Source organism: Pocillopora verrucosa, chromosome 10 (assembly GCF_036669915.1).
Source record: "Pocillopora verrucosa isolate sample1 chromosome 10, ASM3666991v2, whole genome shotgun sequence".
Lineage (NCBI taxonomy): Eukaryota > Metazoa > Cnidaria > Anthozoa > Scleractinia > Pocilloporidae > Pocillopora > Pocillopora verrucosa.
In genome coordinates, this window is record NC_089321.1 from 11996339 (window position 1) to 12015419 (window position 19081).

A 19081-nucleotide genomic window follows, 5' to 3' on the forward strand; every position below is an offset into this window, starting at 1 on the left:
TAAGCAACAAGACTGTTTTAATTTCATTTTCAGGTGGGAAGCTAAAAGAGTACTGGTAACTTAAATATACAAGCAAAAAAAAAGCTAAACGTTTCATGAACGTTCCAGCTTAAATAGTCTTAAAGGAAAAGCTCAAAAACTTATCATAACACAAAACCATTTTCTACCGTGTACACAATAACCTTAATAGACTAAAAAATATGCATTCAAAATGCCACTCACGTAAATTAACCCTACATCGGTTTTTAAATACGATAAAAAAAGACGAAACTTCGCAGTAAATATAACTAAGTTGAAATAGTACTAAATAATAGGATAGCTTTAAATAGGTGTTTCAAAAAACCAATTTTTTTGGGTCAAGGACAGATTAAAAGTTCCTTTGACCTGGACTACGTCCGTTACAATATGCTTCCACTCAATTTGGTCAATTTTGCAGATTTTATGGTCTTTTTTATCAAAAGGACAAATTAAATCGAAAAAAAAAATCATGAAAAAAATTAGTTAACAACCAAAATATTACAAGCAATGAAAATTAGCTTGTAATTAGGAGAAAAAAAGGAACAGGGCAACATTATTTTCAATCCACATAACAATATTGCAGTAAATCACTTTGATTGTGTTGATGAAAAACAATTCAGTTATTATCGAAAACCCAGAGTAGAAAGCTTACCAACTGAGTGCCAAGCAAAACTGACAATTTATTGGCTTTAGCCCTTTAACTCCCAGGAGTGACCAAGACAGAATTTCTCCTTACAATACCAGTACAATATCAACCAGACAAGTAATGAGAGTGAAGAAAACTATCAATTTGGGGATAGTTAGTTGATCCAATAATAAATTCTTTGAACTAACATTATAAGAATTGTATGGTTGACAGTAAGGAGAATTACAAATTTGGTCTGGGAGTTAAAGGGTTAAGAAGTTGTATTGTCATCTCAATCAACCTCTTACATGGAGGTGGGGCCCCCCCAGATAGGTGAGGCAACCCACTTAGCCATGGTCAGAAAATAGCCTACATTTGCGTACAATCTTACAACCCCAGCATCCCTGGGTGAAGTTTCTCATGGTTGTTGGTGCGCTTGCAAATATAACACAAATGCAACCCCTGCTAGGAGGGTTACCCTCCTGGAGACACAGCAAATTGTGACCCCTGCTGACAGGATCACCCTACCCAGCAGATTGGACAACTTGCCTTGGCAAGTCACTCCACCTATCATGTAAATTTTATCAAGATAAAATAAGAGATTAAATGAATGAGTGGGTTACCTGAGAGAAATTGGGTTCCCTCACCTCTATGTAAACATGCCCTAAATGTAGCATTTAAACCAATTGCAACTTCATTCCTGGCTTTTGTAACCCTTATTTGCATGGAATTGATAAGTTGATAAGGTATTTTGACACAAACGTGAAAAGCTCCCTAACAAAACTCTTGCTTTTGAATTTCTCGTTGACTAAGGGAAATTGTTGCATGAAAAACACAAGTCTACAAAACTTCTTACTAAAAAGTGCATTATAGTTACAAAATACATTCAACAAGCATGTGTGTGCTGATTTGGAAAATTATGCTTTTGCATTATTGATTGGACAAATATCATTCTTTCTGCCATATTATGAATGGCAGAAATATCCACTACTATTCTACAGCACTTGAGGTTTTACATCAGAGGGCGCTGCATGGCTTGTGTTTCCTCCATCAGACCTACTCTTGAACAGCTCCCTGGGGCGGCGACTGGCCTGTGAAAAAACATGGGAAATGTGATAAGACAATTGTCCACCTTACAATAAATGGCATCCTCAGAGATTTAGGGGTCATAAGTCAATTTTCAGTCAGGGCAGAAGCAATGGCTGCATCCAAGTTAACTCTAACTTCCTGTGGTGATAAACATGTAAGATTGTCCCACAAAAAGCAATGAAAATAAAAATAACTTTTATACAAGATGTTCTTCATTCAGCTAAGACTTAGGGACTGGTCATTATTTATCATGGGAGGGAGGGGTTTGAAGATTTTGGTTGTGCCACAATGAAATTTGCTCACACTACTCTGTAACATTCATATGACCCCATCCCCACCCCCCCTTCCCTGACTAGCCATCAATAAGCAGTCAATTTTCTGTGGTCCCTCTTTATACTCTGTGGCAACAACTGATTCCCCTCCCTTCCCCCTGAAAAAAAACCATGTGACCTCCCCTCCCTCCCTCCCCCCCAAATTTAAAAAAAAATCCTCCACCCCCAAAGGCATAAATAACAACTGGTACCCATACCCCTGAATTCATGTTTGAAGAGGAGATGCATAGCTACAGTTGGAGGAAATCACAGTTAACATCAGCTCCTGGTAGAATTAAATGTGCGTCACATGTCTGGAGAGCTGTTCCAAATTCACTTTGTGGAGGATGAAACTAGTAAATATCTTTGTTATGCCAAAATGACCAAAAGTGTATCAGTTCTCTTCACACTTATGTCCATTAATGTTCACAGTTCATGGATTTAATGATTTTAGTGCATTTTAGTAAAATTGAACAAAAATCCTGCTTTTATCTATTAGTAGATAGACAGAAACCCTCAAAGGAGAGAAAAATTCAAATGTTGTTTCCAATGCTGTTGAAAACAACAGGATTGAAAGATGATCTTTACCTCAATGAGGAAGAGTCCAGATTTAGAGGTGGGATACCTGTATGCATACATGCACCAAGCAGCCACACCGATTATCAACACCAGTACAAAACAAATGGCCACGATGGCTCCTGCACCGATTCCTTTTTTCTCATCCGACCCATGAGAGCCTGTTATGCCTACTGTGTTGGCTTTACACTCTTTGGTCAACTGCAAGACAATCAGTGGATACCACAATTTTTTAGCATCAAATCAAAAATTTTATAAAGAAAAAAAATGAAATGTTCCCAAAGTAGTGAACTAGTACACTTCTCTCCTTTAACCTTTTATAACTTAACATAAGTATGCATGTTCCCCATTCTGCTCTCTACGCACTTAATTCCAATGGGACTGACAGGGATAATTTGTTCGAAATCAAGAGCAGTTTTAGTTGGTGATCATTTTACTTATTCTCATGACTTCGATGTTTTATTCAGTAGTGATACTCTAAGGAGAAATAGGATACTGATCATTATCAGGACCGAACAGGTCAAGAACTTGTCAGCAAAGCCTGCAAGAACACACATCTTGGTGACTGTCTAACACAGAGCTTAGTAAAAAAAGGTTGTGGTTATTCATCGTGGTGAATAACAATAAAAACTAAGTTTTTCGTTTGTCTCACGATGTAGTCAAGTGTGATGTAGATTGCGACGTTTCAACTGCATACTGTTAGTCTTCTTCAGGCGATGAGGTCGACTGGTCATGCGTGATCTTCGAAAGCATGATGCTCTGCTGTGATTAGTTGTTTTTCAACGGCTCTGATTGGTTTTTTTCTTTTCTTTCTTTCTAGCGGAAACTTACCAAGACCGGAAAACCAAACAACAGTGCCGAACCCGCCAACGATTTCAAAGCTAATGCGGTTTTACCTTATGTCAAAGGTCTGTCCGAACAGCTTTGCCGTTGCCTACAACAACAAGGCGTACGCGCTGTTTCTAAGTCGGAGACTACGTTAAGATCTCAGTTAGTACGACCAAAAGACGCTGTCGACCCGGCTAAACAAGACGGCGTAGTTTACAGGATTCCCTGTGAATGCGGCAAGGTTGAATGTACATCGGAGAGACTGGAAGACCTATGCAAGACAGAATTAAGGAGCACGATCGAGACATCCGACTCGCCCGTACCGAGACCTCCGCCGTTTCAGAGCATGCCCACAACATCGGACACAAGCCACTCTGGAACGAAGTAAAGTTTATTGATCGTGACCCTTATTACTACACGCGCAAGGTCAAAGAGGAAATTTAGATAAGACTTCACCCTGACAACATCAACAGGGATAGTGGAATAGAAATTCCAGAAGCGTGGATGCCCACGATCAAAAAACATAAAAACAGGAGAGCCGTGCGACAGCAGACCGCCGAGGGAGCAAATCACTGAATGAAACAGCGAGGATCGAAATGCACCAATCAGAGCTGTTGAAAAACAACTAATCAACATGTAACAGTTTATCTTCCTACATGGTTTTCACAAAATTTATGGAGTGGCTTCAGAACCATCTTACTTTTGCCACCTTAAATCTTTAACTTAGAATGACTTGTTGCAACGGAGAAGCAATGAAAGCTCGCTCTTTCTTCTCTTGCCCCCTTCACTGTGGCACTTTTCACTCAGTGTTGAATATCATCAGTCTAAGCTCTTAGTCCTGTGCTCAGGCCTCCAAGTTTTGGTTGTAACGCAGTCCACATGGCAAAGCTTAACTTACTGTCATGAAATGCACCTTGGCAGACTGCAACATAACCTACACGTACATGCATCTAGTTACCTCTTTGACGGCATTTTTCGGGCAATTCTTTGCATCCCAATCTGCGCGATGACGATCAACTCCATCAGAGCATCTACAATAATTACAAACAAGCAATCAATTCTCTGCCCATCAACGTAACATTAATATTTGCCAAAATGACAAATTTCAAAGATTACAGTCCCAAATTCCAGGATTTACTGTGTTGACCTACACATCCAAACTTGGACACCTTCCTTAATGCATCTGATTGGTCCTGGAAATACAGGAATAACCTCCAACTCTTCAGGTGAAACATCATCTACAGTATATTTGGAAGTGATAAGTTACCCACCTGTTCAATTCAGGACACCATTGACATGTGAAGTTAGACTGTTCAGTCCTCTTCATGCAGAGAGAACATGACTGGGCACTCACACAACCTGTAATAATAGTGATCAAAACCATAACAAAATTCTCAAATGTGATTAGCTATCACCAGCCCAATTTGAGCACTAATGAGACACCGTACGAGTCATGCTTGTAATTGGAAAGAGTAATAGGACAATGAAAGGCGCAGTTAACACGTCATGCCTGTGTAAGTGGACAGAACGCGTCATGTGCGCGCACTGTTGTCTTGCATTTCACCAAGTTAACTGTTGTTGTCGTTTTTTTTAATGAAAAGGTATAACTGAAGGATGTCTAGTTTCTTTCTAAAATTTTGTCATAGTTTTGATTAATTGGTAACAAGACTTCTTATCGTCCAATTCTGTCTAATCATGTTGCTAGGTAACAAATCAGACTCCCGCTTCATAGTCATCCGATTTTGTTAACCACTTGCATGACTACTGACAGAATTGGACTCCACTTGGTCCTATTACCATTATATATAATTATTACTAATATTATTAATCTGTGTAATTTTATTTGTATCGCCTATTTAACACTCCCCTTTAACCGACAGCAGAGCTCAAAATTTACACGTACTCTCCTTTTCAATCTTTCTACACCCAATACTATTTAAAGTTACAACTTACTAAGTTGAGGTTTAATGATGACTGCCACATTGTTACCCACTTTCTCCATAGTGATGTTGATTGTACTGTAGATGTAGAAATATCGGTAACGAACCTGTCCTCTTTTAACTTCAATCACAAATGCATCTGCAATGCCAACTCTGACAGGGTGGTATGGTAAATGTGGAATTTTTGCCACATCAACAGGGATCTATGACATGGAGACACACAAGAGTTTTACTACTGATATCAAAAGTCATCTACTCCTCCACAGGTTAAGAGTTTTCTTATACAACTACATGTATGTCTACAAGAGTAGAGAGGGGAATGTGCAGTGAAGCAGGGTGGCAGATTAGATGAAAGGGAAGTGGTGGTGTAAGGAGGTGTTGGCGGAAAGAGTAGGACTGATGGGAGAGTAATGACTTCATACCACTGGTCATGGGGGGAAGATCCATGGAAGAAAGGTGGAAGAGTGGTTAGTAAATGGACAGGAGGGAGCAGAATGAGGGTGAATGACAGTATGGGAACAGAGAAATCAGAGTGTGATAGGCCTAAGATGATGGGGTGACTGAATACTGACAGTTTTGAAAGAGTGAAAGGATTGAGACAGAGATGAAAAGAATGGACTGAAAGTGGCAGGGGCAGAAGAATTAAGGAAGAGATAGGGGTGGCTACAGAGGGACCATCTCAATATTTTCATGTAATGAGAAGCACATGATGAAATGCAATTACCGCTTGGTAAGCAAACCAGATTGTGCCATTCTTGTGCAGAGTGCATTGAAACGTGAATGGTCCAGCTGAAAAAAGAAAAAATGGAATGTATTATAAAGCAACAAGCCATAACAAGATGATTGAATGCATCAATAATAAAAAAAAAAAAATGCCTGCATAACAGATCAGAAGGGGTTACCAGCTTTTGAAAATCTAAACTGACAATTTTCATACTGACTTATCCATACAATTGCACATGATGGTGTCAAAATTTGTAGACCCATAATGAGAATCTGCATATTAAAATGTTTCATAAAAATTCGGTAGTATGGTAATCCAAGGAAAATCTAACATGATACAACAAACAGGCTGACATGAATTAATGAAAAGGATACAAGATAATGATTTTTATCATTACTCTAAGCTTGAACATACACCTACCAGATTTGTTGTTATGTAAATGAACTTGGTTCCACTGCACTGTCAGTTTGGATTCTGAAAAACAAAAAAATAAAATAAAAATGAGCAATTTATCAGGAAAAACATATTTATTTATAAAAGGTAAAAACACTAGCTCATCATTAAGGGAAATGAGCTCTGTCTGCTAAATTCTTTGTTCCCAATGGCAAAAGTCTTGCGATGTAGAAGTTAATTTTTCCACTCAAACTAGGCTTCAAATGTTGGATCATTAAGCCTTCCAGGATTCTGCACTTATAAAAAGATTTAACCATGCAAAGTGTGCACCAGCGAAAAAGAATGCAGAGGAAATATTTCTTAGAAACCTTACAACTGATCTACATGTAGTTTGGAGAAGTGCAAATCACACAAAATATAGACCAAAGGAAAAAATGAGAATCCATAGCTTAACCTTTTCACACCCAAAATCTCATTAGTAGTTCTCCTTACTGTCTGAAATACAATTCTTATGATGGTAGTTTGGAGAATTTGGAATTAGATCAACTAATAACCTCCTTATTTTATTAATATTAATTTTTTCCTTATTCTCATTCACTTGTCTTCTTGATACCGTATTAATATTGTACGGAGAAATTCTTTTGTGGTCAACCATGGGTCGCAAGAAGTCTTGGATGATAAAATTTACAATCAGTAGTATCTGCCACCGATACTATAACCAAACAGAGATCTTGAAAGTGAAAGGTTTTATGCTTCTACCATCAAGTGTTCCATAAGTTTTTACTTGCCATCATGTAATGTAAGGACTTTTGAATCTTTGTCTAAATGAGGATTAAAGTACGCCATCAGTGGAGCAAGGTACTGAACTTGTGTCATTAGCCTTGTGTCATGGACATCCATGTACAGGAACCCTGTTGCACAAAAAAAAGGATCAGGCAGAAGTGATATCATGTGATGGACAACACAGGTTTTTAAATCTACATGTATCAAAAGAAGTACCTGTGCCAATATCAATTCTAAGGGGCGAAGTTTATGAGAAGGGAGGAAGTGAATAAAAGGAAGGGATTGAGAGGAGGGAAAGAGTGAATGAAAGGGAAAGAAAAGGTAAGAGATAAAAAGCAGACCCACCAATGAAAAAAAAAGGAAAAAAGATGCAAAGTCAGAAAATTAAAAAGGAAGAGAGCAAGAGCTACTCAAGAGGTGTAAGGGTTAAGAAAAAAAGAGAAACAAAGTTTTCCAACTTATTATAGAGCAAACTATTTCATTTCACAAACTCTCTTTAATAAGTTACATGAACACTGTACCTCCAGTTGTTAGCACCACAGAGTCCAGCAAGTGACCATAGTAGGGGAACTTGAATTTTAATGGATAGGGCTACAAAAAATGAAAGATATTTCACAAGTTTAAAGCACTGATTATCAAAATAGTATGAGTGGTGATTGTGGTGCAATTCAGCCTGATAACTTTAAGCCTTCATGTAAATAAGCTGCCCTGAATGTTCAAGCAGTTACAAGATCTGATCATTAATTCTCCCCTCTAGCTACTACAAATCTCCTCATAGATTAGTTATGAGAATTTGGTGTTAGATCAAGATAACAAATTCAACCTGATAAGTCTGAGTATTCTCATTACCTGTTTGCTGGATAATGTATGGATATTGTCAGGGGAAGTTACATGTTAATCACTACTGGGAGTTAAAGAGTTAACCCTTTGACACCTATGAGCAACTGGCATCTACAAGTAAATTTTCCTTACAACATCACTCCTGAATCTCACATTAAGGTCATGAGAATAGAGGAAATGATCACCAACTACATTTACAGTAGTTCTTGATTGATAAACAATTTCACCTCGTCAGCACCTTAGGAAATGTACAGAGAGCAGTATAGGGAGAATATATATTTTGATGTTAGGTTGTAACAGGTAAACAAACTTCCACATGTACAAGTGGGGGGGACTGCACTTGTCTTAAATCGACCACTGACCCTAAGAGCAGCCATTCACTGCCATCTATTGTTAGTGCTGGTAACAATATTTAATGCATAAAAATAGAAATACCTTTCTTAACAGATAGCTGTCCGATAGTTTATAATGTTCCTCATGGTCAGGATTACCTTGGACATCAACCCAGTAGTCTTTTCCACTATTAATAATTTGTGACACATAGTATTTATGGTGCACCTAAGAGAGAAAAAAAAGAAAGAAATACCCTTCTGTCATTGATAAATAACACTGTAGTATAATCAGATTCCAAAACAAAAAATAGTGATATGATTGCTTTGAAATTTCATCATTATTCCAATTTTTTAATAACAATAGTATCACAAGGAACTGTATTTATCATGCTTTACAGAAATATACTGTACATGTAGAAGAGATTAACTTTTTGGGAAATTTCTAATTAAATTTTACTTCTTTAATTAGAAATGATTAAAGAATTTTTTACTTTCAAAATGGGGGGTCAACTTATATTAATAATAATGAGTTTTGACTCATACACAAGTGAATATGGTACTTCAACTAAACAGCGATTTAGATATCTTGATCAATACAAGAGAATGGATTGCGACAATACAGCATTACACATCGGAACCTTGATTTCTGTTCAAATAATTTATTCATCCATTCGAACAGTTAGGTAAACTGTTCAAATGCTTCAAGTACCATTCGTTAATCATTCTTCATGCGTACATTTTTGACATTCGAACGGTTTTCCATTATTGTCTGTTTTACCTTTCAGGGTCACATATTTTGAGTAAAAACGGCAATTTTTGCTTGATGTATATGTTGTGGTTCAATTTTACCCTTGGTTCAAATTTTCTTTTGTTTTGTTTTTGGGTATTGTAATGTATGATAATGAGTTTGATTATAATATGATAAAATTAGACCACAACATTTACAACATGTAAATAATGTGGGTTGTACATTATAATATTTATGTGTTTTCAAAACAAGTCTCCATAAATAGAAAATATTTGGCCACCACTGAGGGTTGTCAATATTGCATGAGATCTGTGAGAAAGATTTGAAAAGACCTTGATTCTTTAACTTTGAGGCACCTCTTTTCTACATTCTAAAACCTTTTTTTTTTTTGAGGTTGAAGCACTGTTATTTTTATGTATTGATCTATTCCTTAACTTTCTAAACATTTCATCCAGATTTTTAAACCGTTTATCCAACTAGGGAAGGAGTACCAAACTAAAATGCACGATTTACTTTTTATTCTTTCCTCTAGCTGCTATATATTTCCTTTTAAATTAGTTACGAGAATTTAATGTTAGATCAACAACACAACTTCAATGTGAGAAGTCTGGATATTCTTATTACCTGTTTGCTGGATAATATATACGGATATTACAGGGAGAAGTTACGTGTTAATCTTTTTTGGGAGCCAAAGAGTTAAACTTTGTCAGCTTTTGTGTCAAAAATTTCCAAAACATTTTGCAGATAACAAACTTAAATTGCAATATTTAATGTTTGATCATGACGATATTTGTGACCCTTCTGCAAAAACAATATAACACGCTGACAAGAAAAGAAGGATGAAAAACAAATAGCTTCTTGACACAACACTTACCTCCACTTCTGAACAGTTTAAATTTTTTTCTGGCTGTTCACAATCCTTTGAGTCATTAGTAAGCACTCCTCCCAGATTTCTTCTGGACCGATGGTGATCATGGCGAATTAAATCAAGTGTATTGTCCGTTTCCAAGAGAGAACTTAGAAAATTGTGACGTGAGTCTTGATACTGAAGGGCTAAGAGGACAAGTCAAATAAAAGATAACAGAACATTTATTTTGAATTTCACGTCATCGCACGGGGTAATCAATCTTTCCTTTTTAAGATCGCGTGACATTTTGAAAGAACTTTCGCACGTAGGTACTTTGCACATCGATAGAAGAACTGAAAAAATTTCGCAGTCTTTTGACGCAAAAAAATATTCGTTGCCGTGTCAAACAAACAACAGCCGCTGCTCTTACGACAACAGATCTTAAAGAATGACAAAGCAAAACAAAGTTCATGCATACATAATTGCGCATAATATTTCACGAAAATTTAACTGCCGCAAACTTCCTGAGTTACAGTGCAAACCTGAATTAACTAATGATTGGTGAAAACTCCTTTAACGAATAACGAAAAACAACGGGAATTATATTTCAAATAAATTTAAAACAATCTTACAGTAGATAGATCTCTGTAGCAAAAATTGCACGCAAATATTTAGGATGTTACGTGAGCAATCACAAGTTTTGACAACTACGAAATAACATATATTATAAGGCTTTTAGAAAAGTGTACGTACGGAATCTTTCCACCTAAAATCAATGTCTCTTGCACTAACCTTTACATTCGAGGTAAAAACATGAGAGTAAAACCCCAAAAATCAGCGTGAGCGCTGCACGATTCATAGCTGAGTGGTTATTTCTGGTAGATTCCCGATGGCGTCAACAAGCTGGTGTTGTGCGACTGAAAGAAACTGTTTAGAATATTTCAATATTCGAACAAAGCTCAGTATTTTTATGAAGTGCTTGCGTCAATTGATACCAAGATCTACCAAATACAGTAGCTAACGGCGTACGTTGAAATTATTGTCGCAAAATATGCATCTCTAATACTAATTAGCAAACTATCCTCAATGTCTGTCAAAAATTTGTTTTCGAGTACTCGGAGTTCCCTTTCGTCTGATCGATAAGGACTTGACAAGGAAAAAGAGCAATAATAACCTTATCCTTTGAAAGAAAACAATAAGCTTGTCTACGCTGTTTACTTTAAGTTACAAACAAACAAAATATTTGGAAAATCAAACAAATCGTACTGAAACTAAGCTAAGAACATAAATTTAAGAAATGTTAGGTAACCAGGAACTTCCATCTTGAGAACAAACACAGGTTTCTCTTGTATTGGCTTAGCGCGATATGTGCGTCAACTTAACCCTTTAAGAAAGGATTTGAGCACTCATGAATCGGAAGAAAAATCCTTAAGTTAAATTACCTTTAAGATCGAAGTTTGAATCTTGGTGATGGTTCAGTTCACTCTGTCACCTACTCGATGGAAATGAAATAAGAATTATGCAATGTAAAGGTCAGCAGTAATACCAAGACAATGTTTTGTTATGTAACACAATTAGACTGTATCCATGATTCCCAAGATGGCGGCTGCGTCGCTCCGGTTCATTGGTTTGTTGAGTTTACTTGAAAATTGTTTTTCTCTTCATACAGCATACTAGGTGATCTTCGATATAGAATGATGATTCAATATAATCATATGTTGTTTTTATTAACAATTCCCCCCAAAAGACATCGGAGTTAATTTAACAGGTAAGATTTGCCCCCTTCGCTGAGCTGATATTTTAAAGCCATGAATATCATTTAGTATTTGGATATTATCCGTCATGTTTAAAAAAAAGGCTGCTGTACGTGTTCAAGTTTTTTCAGGTTCATTTAAAGGGTTCCCGTCTTTCAACTTCACGTTCCTCTTCCACCTTCCCCTTCAGCTTGCAGGGAAGTTCGTTTCCTTTTCCTTGTTCCCAACCCCTGGGGGAGGGGGTGGGAGTGAGTGAAGTGTTGTAATGGGGTTGGCATCATGTGGAATGTCACCCAAATGGAACAGGAGATCTGAAAGTCACACAGAAAGTTAAAGTTATAGATGATAATAGTAATAGTATTAATAATATTCAAAATAGGTAATTGTAGTGTATTTTAACTCTTAAAATCCCAGAAGTGATTGAGAGGCAACTTCTCTCTATAATATCCATACACTATCTAGCAAACAGTTAATGAGAATACTTAAACTTATCATGTAGAAGTTGTTTTTCTTAATCTAACACCAAATTCTCCAAACCAATTTAGAAGGAAATGTGTTGGAACTAGAGGGGAGAATTAACAATCTGATCTTGAAAGTTAAAGGGTTAAGGTACCAAATTCAGATCATTAGAAATGAGGTACCCCTATATTTTATGGTTGTGCACACAAGGTGTCTGTTCTAGGGGATTGGGAAGGAACAATGGGGAACAAAACTTGTTCGGAGGAGAAATATCTTTCAATGGAAATTGTTTCTTTGAGTAGTTTAACTTGTTTCTTATAATTTAAATTAATAATCCATCTCTGTGATTTTAACCCTTTCACTCCCTGAAGTGATAAACATGTAACTTCTCCCTCTACTTACTCATACACTATCCATAAAACAAGTAATAAGAATTCTCAATCTTAATGGGTAGAAATTGTTATCTTGATCTAGTACCAAATTCCCCTAAAAAATTTTCAAGCAAATGTGTAGCTGCTCGAGAGGAGAATTAACAATCAGATCTTGGGAAGAGTGAGAGAGGAGGAGTATAATATTTTCTAAGTATGTACCTTACAATTTTTCTAGATCTAATGTTTAAAGGAATTTATCATGGAAAGCAAGCTCATGTAGGCAAGTCTAAGAGAATTTTTTTGATGTCTGTTAATTATTGGTGAATCTGTTAATATACATCATTTGTTACAACATTCTTTGTGAGGAGGCTTTTACAGAAAATTGTAGGAGGTGATATGATAGATTCAAGATGCATGTTTAGTATTTTGGAGAGAGTTTTTACTCATGCATCAACCCCTCAACCCAAAGAAGTGATTTGAGTTGATTTTTTTCTCACAATTTCAATACATTTTCAGGCAAACTTGCGACACTAAATTTTCTCATTGCAATTTAAGGAAATGCGTGGCTCAGTTTTGAGAATTTAAAACTGATCTTAGGATTTAGTAAAAAGGAAAGGTCTTTGATACAGATTACTGTTAGATTACCACCCCACTGATGTCCACGCTTTTTTCGCAGATGATTTTACAGAGGTACTTAAGAGGGCATCTGATACTGGTGTGCAAAAGGTAAGAAATATGTTACAAATTAAATAATTATATCCAAGACAGTGAAACATTCAGCTCTCAAGGGCATATATTCTGAAAATTAAGTCCGGCCAAAAATATCTCAAAAAATAAAAAAAATAAAATTTTATTTAAGAATTAGCTTTGTCTACTTTCTGTTTCAGATGATAATTACAGCAGGAAATTTATCTGAGAGTCACAATGCACTGGAGCTTGCACAAACAAAGGGTAATAATCAAAGCTACAATTCTGCACTTTTGTAACTATTTTTCCAATAATCCTTTACACCCCAGTATCAGTAACCAAATTCTCCAAACTCTTTTTTATGCATTTTCTTTGGCAATGACAAGGAGAATTTGTTTAACGATCAAAGCTTCTCAGGTCAGTGATCATTTCCCATATTCTTTTGTCGATCACTTTCAGGGTTTGTCCCTCAAACCCCAGAAGTGATTAACTTTTAATTTAATTTTGTAGAAAAGGTTGTGGTTATTCATCCTGGTGAATAACAATAAAAGCTAAGTTTTTTGTTTGTCTCATGATGTAGTCACGTGTGATGTAGATCGCCATGTTCCAACTGCATACTGTTGGTCTTCTTCAGGCGATGAGGTTGACTGGTCATGCGTGATCTTATAAAGCATGATGCTCTGCTGTGATTAGTTGTTTTTCAACAGCTCTGATTGGTGCATTTTGCAATGTATTATGTTATTAACAGTTTATGACAACAAGACCTTGGGAGTTAAAGAGTTAAAAGGTTAAACCTCCTTAGATGAACACAAAACAGGAATGGGTTTTTGTGGATAAGGAAGATTTTCATTAAATCTAGGTTTCATACATTGAACAGTTATTTTCATTTGATTTCTTGCCATTTTCTGTAGAATTTTTCCACTCTACAGTTGGGTGTCACCCAACTCGATGCAGTGAATTTGATCAGGATGGCCAAGACCCTACTGACTACCTGCAGCAGTTGATTGCAGTAGCACAGGAAAATAAAGGAAAAGTTGTTGCTGTTGGGGAATGTGGCCTGGGCAAGTATATTTCTTGTTACGTGTAGCTAAACACTCTGTTATATGTTCAGTTCAACGTAAATGCGGGGAGTTGTGCTGAGAGAGGTTTGGAAATAGAAGTTGTTAGTGGTCACCCTTAGAGACCAACATATAGGCAGAACATCACCTGATGAGAAACTGATAGGTCTAAAGACAGTCAAAGTCAAACAGACAGACAGATGAAGGGCTAACCCTTAAAAATGTCTTTTTTAGAACCCTTTATGGTTATGAACTTGAGTTATAAAACCAAATTAGCTTCAGATAGTGACGGAAAGACGAGCAGACATTCAAAGACAGAAGCAGTTGGGCAAATTGGCAGTGAGACATTTTGAAAAATGAATACAAACTGACCAAAGTAGACACACGATCCAAGAGACCAACAGATGGCAGGTGCTGAAGGACAGTCAAAGATTCAGAGAGCCATAGAATGGTTCACACAACTCAGCTTAAGGGGTGATAATTGATTTGAAACTTCTGTAGGAAGATTCCCTTAAGCAGAAGTGTCTTAATGGAAGCTAACCAGTTTCAGAAAGATGTAAAAAGTGAGTTTGTTTGGGACTTCAAAAAAAGGGATTTCTTCAAGGCCATGAGGTTTAGGACTTTCTGGTTACTTTTAACCTTAAGGTTAACCCTTTAACCCCTGACGAGCATATCATTTCTCCTTACAATATCACCCCTTAGTCACACATCATGGTCGCGAGAATAAAGAAAATGATCACCACCAAAAGAAGCTCTTGATTGTTAGACAAATTCTCCTTGTCAGCACCTTAGGAAATGTATAGAGAACAGTATGGAGAATATGCACTTTGATGGTAGGCTGTATAGGGTTAAAGCAGTCAACCAAAGAATGTCAGTATTTAGGAGATTCATAATGTGCCAGTTCAACTCGTCTTAGAATGTTTAAATAACAAAGAGCAACTTTTGTTGATTTTCCAGATTATGACAGGATCCATTTTTGTCCAAAAGAAGTTCAGTTAAAGTAAGTAAAGTAATGATGTAAAATTTGGTGCGGATATTAGATATGAAGGAGTCTGTAATATGTGATTGCATTTAAATGCGCTCTTTGGTTGCTTTAGAAAACTCACACCATATTCCCAACCAATCAATCAGATTGAGAGCTTAAGTCAACTACGACTTGTGCACGCGCTATTTCCCGCGCTTATGCGGTTTGCTTAATTTTACCTTGAGTTCTCATCGAATCCTTGTGATGTTTTCCTATGTTCTGATTGGCCATTCGGATCTGAGCAGTTTTCAATTGAGTGTCAAAAGTGTTAAATCAGCTCTGTGACTGGTCCAGAAAACTCGAGCAAGTCTCTAAGCCAATCAGGTGCATAACAAACAGCAATGACGAGTTGGTTGGCGCGTTCCGTCCGCCTAATGATGTATTGTAACTTCACCAAGAAACAGTGTTTTAATGTATGAAAACACCGCTCATGTTAGATTTTGGTTATTCTTTACAGATATTTTGAGAAACAGTTTCACTTAGCGGAAGAAACCAAACTACCTATGTTTCTACATTCAAGAAGTGCACATCAAGATTTCATTGGTAGGCAGATCAGTTTTTGTCTTGTGCGTGTGGAAAGGTCACTTTCTCACAAACAGGGTAATTTAGTATTTTTTAACTGAGTTGATAACGTAAATTGGCCACCGTAAAGAGTTTAAAAGCTGACGTTTCGAGCAATTGAGAAGGGCTAACGCCGGAAACGTCAGCTTTGAAACTCTTTACGGTGGCCAATTCACATTATCAACTCAGTTGATAGTACTTTATTACCTTGTTATACTCTCCCACCGACGCAGCACCACAGTTTCTTTAGAAACCTTGAGCATGTCGATAAATTTCTTTGAGACTCGAAGCTGTAGCCTTCGACCTGTCAGTCTATAATGAAGTATCTCTTTAGCTGCCACCTTGCTTTTTCCGAGTCAACTACATTGAAATGTTGGGATCAATGTCCATCATTAAATTTAAAATTTTAAACCAGGAAATTATTAACATAGAACGTATTGGAATCTTTTTGACGTAGAAACAATGAAACGCAATTTTTATGTTTTTTTTCTTTGCAAGATTTTTCCAATCTTTTCTGGTCTAAAATACCTCGAAGATTTTTGTTTTCCTTCGCCTTTTCCATTGGCTGGGACAGAACGTCTTTCCCAGATAACGTGCTGGAAGAGTACAATAATATACAGTGGAGTTTTGTCGCTTACAAAATCAGCACGCGTCAACGAAACCACTGGTAAAACTTTTGATAATCATTTGTTTAACAGTGTTCTACAACATTTCTTGCAGAAATCATCAGACGAAATAGAGATAGATTTGTGGGTGGTGTGGTGAGTCCCAGTGATCAGATTCTTAAATCAATTCTATCTTTAAAGTACGAGTTGATTTTGCCAGCAAAACGGGCGTGGAGTCATTTAGTTTTCTGAAAATTTCAATTTATATCTCCAAAATCTCCGTTAATTCGTTCTTTAGTGGAAGGCGTAGCCGTGTGGTTATGTTAATGGTGATTGCGCTTACATCACAAATTCACTGTTTCTGTTTATTGACTGACATTTTTTCTATTTTTGGAATCCACTTCTAAACTTGTGGACCTAGCTGTACGTACGAACGAGGTGACCTGGGGTCTTGATCGAAAGGTCTGGGTCAAGACGTTATGGTCACTTTACTCCTAGGGACCGGTCATTAAGTTGATTTTCTATAGACCCCCTTTTATCCTCTAGCGACGACTGATCCTACACCGTACCGCTGAAAACCATGTGATACCCCTCAAAATCCTCCACCCACCCCAAGTGATAAATAATTATCACGCCACTCGTCCCCAAGGAGTGTAACTGGTTATCAGTGAATTGTCAGGGAAGCTTGGTGAAAAAATAGGATTGTGGTGGGGGTGGGGGGGGGGGGGAAGGGAGGAAGAGGGGGGATACCTGCTTTGAGATAGCATCCCACCCCTCGGTAGAAACCGGAATAAGTACGAGCTTGTTAGTGTCCTATATTGCAAACTTCTGTTAACCCCTTAACCCTTTCACTCCCAAGATCTAATTAGTAATTCTCCTTACTATCTGCCATACAATTCTTATGATGTTAGTTCAGAGAATTTGGTATTGGATCAACTAATAATCCCATAATTGATATTCTTCTCTATTCTCATCACCTGCCTGCTTGATATTGTATTGATATTGTTAGGAGAAATTCTGCCTTGGTCACTTGTGGGAGTGAAAGGGTTAACTCCCAGAAATGATTAATTTTTAACTTCTCCCCATAATATCCGTGCATTATCCAGAAAGTAGGTAATGAGAACATTCAAAATTTTCAGGTAAAGTTACCATGATTTAACACCAAATTCTCGTAACTTATTTACAAAGAAATGTGTGGTAGGTGGTGGGGAGAATTATCAAGTAGATCGTGGGAGATAAGGCGTTAATGGTTGTAGAATTCGTTGTGAGTTGTTTGTCTTAGTCGTCATGGAATACGCTCAACTTGAACAGTTTTACAGCCAAAATTTCATTTATACTTTCGTAGAACGAACCATTGAGACGTATGTTCAATTTTTTTTCAGGCTCACTGCTTCACTGGAACCAAGGAAGAAGCATCTGATTATCTGGACCAGGGATTATATATCGGTATCACGGGTTGGTACGTTCTCCCGGCAGAATTGTCGGTAACATTTTAAATATGGGGAATTTTAAGAGTTAGATTTACGTTTGGGTGATTATTTCTTAAGCTTTTGTATTGAAATCATCGCCAGGGGGTTGAGGTCCAACACCCTATGTTCCTCAGCAAGAGCGAAGGTGCCCTAATCCTTTGTTTTGAAATGACTATTGTCTTTTTCTTTCTGTAGCTCGTTAAAGACAGACGAAAATATCGAAGTCATGAAGTCAATTCCTTCAGAAAGATTACTTCTTGAAACAGGTTAGAACAAGATTTACTGATCAATGTCAGGATCTGAGCAACTACGCATCTACCCCTCCCCTAAACCATCAATAGTCAACCGATAACAAGTTAGGACTAATGTTGGGTTAGGGGAGGGGAAGGTGCATAGTAGCCCAGATACCGACATTGATCCCAATTTTAAAACAAATGCCTCAGTAGAGGTTTTCTACCAAGGGAGGTTACAGATACAAATGGTAATAGGGCACTTCTTACGATTCGGTTCCAAGGCCCTTTAAACAAAGGAGTCCCATGAGAAGAGGTATTTTGTCAGAAACGGTTAATTTCCTTCCGTGAATGCGTTCCATAATTGACCGTCAATAACACTTCCCTCTTCTACACTGTTTAGATGCGCCTTGGTGTGATATCCGTCCCACACATGCTGGCTTTAAACACGTTAAAACAAAGTTTGAGAGCAGGAAAAAGGAGAAATGGCAGGCAGGACAGTGCGTGAAAGGTCGTAATGAGCCTGCGAACATTGTGTAAGTATCCCATCGGGCACCTTAAGCCAACAATACAAATACACCACAGGAGCATGCGCAAGTGAATCAAAAGAGCCGGCCGCGCGCTAATTTCCCGCGTAAAACTTTCAAAGGAAACTGGGGAAAAATGTCACGTGAAATATGCAAAAAGATTGAAACGTAACAATCTGGAAAAGGAAATCGAGGTAGGGCAAAGAAAAACTCGAGGCTATTCAAACACAACGCTTATTTAAACATGGGCATCCTGCTAATTTGACATTTCGTTTTGAGCTT

The 19081-nt window shown here is 37.3% G+C and overlaps 2 protein-coding genes across 5 annotated transcripts in view; one reads left to right on the forward strand and one right to left on the reverse strand.

The window, feature by feature from the left end:
• Positions 1–11584, reverse strand: LOC131776175 (plexin domain-containing protein 2). Of its 2 annotated transcripts, none has more exons than XM_059092334.2 (13): positions 11497–11584; positions 10847–10971; positions 10082–10260; positions 8563–8685; positions 7809–7878; positions 7293–7415; positions 6532–6585; positions 6112–6176; positions 5401–5590; positions 4719–4806; positions 4406–4478; positions 2632–2820; positions 1–1734 (listed from the first exon to the last, which is right to left on the reverse strand). In XM_059092334.2, the coding sequence occupies exons 2-13, from the start codon at positions 10911–10913 to the stop codon at positions 1639–1641; spliced, it is 1317 nt and encodes a 438-aa protein (XP_058948317.2). In that variant the 5' UTR covers positions 10914–10971; positions 11497–11584; the 3' UTR covers positions 1–1638. The 2 variants fall into 2 exon arrangements, with proteins under 2 accessions (XP_058948317.2, XP_066029206.1); XM_066173109.1 differs by having other exon boundaries at positions 10847–10981.
• Positions 11582–19081, forward strand: part of LOC131776142 (deoxyribonuclease TATDN1-like) — an 8489-nt gene continuing 989 nt past the window's right edge. Inside the window, exons 1-12 of one of the 3 annotated variants that reach the window (XM_059092289.2) lie at positions 11582–11681; positions 11802–11822; positions 12874–12918; positions 13315–13364; positions 13526–13589; positions 14237–14386; positions 15341–15383; positions 15865–15950; positions 16689–16729; positions 17956–18032; positions 18238–18308; positions 18676–18808. In XM_059092289.2, coding sequence (XP_058948272.2) covers positions 11642–11681; positions 11802–11822; positions 12874–12918; positions 13315–13364; positions 13526–13589; positions 14237–14386; positions 15341–15383; positions 15865–15950; positions 16689–16729; positions 17956–18032; positions 18238–18308; positions 18676–18808 — 821 coding nt within the window. In that variant the 5' untranslated portion in view covers positions 11582–11641. Of the gene's footprint in view, positions 11823–12741; positions 12850–12873; positions 12919–13314; positions 13365–13525; positions 13590–14236; positions 14387–15340; positions 15384–15864; positions 15951–16688; positions 16730–17955; positions 18033–18237; positions 18309–18675; positions 18809–19081 lie in introns of all 3 variants that reach the window. The other 2 variants (XM_066173110.1, XM_066173111.1) reach the window with 2 other exon arrangements.

Bases quoted from the DNA above. Each gene is read 5' to 3' on its own strand.
- LOC131776175 (XM_059092334.2), bottom strand. From the start codon at position 10,913: ATGAATCGTGCAGCGCTCACGCTGATTTTTGGGGTTTTACTCTCATGT. The intron at 5,591-6,111 runs GTAATTGCATTT...TCCATGTCATAG, and splicing joins TCTGGTTTGCTTACCAAGCG to ATCCCTGTTGATGTGGCAAA. The intron at 4,479-4,718 runs GTGGGTAACTTA...TAATTATTGTAG, and splicing joins TGGTGTCCTGAATTGAACAG to ATGCTCTGATGGAGTTGATC.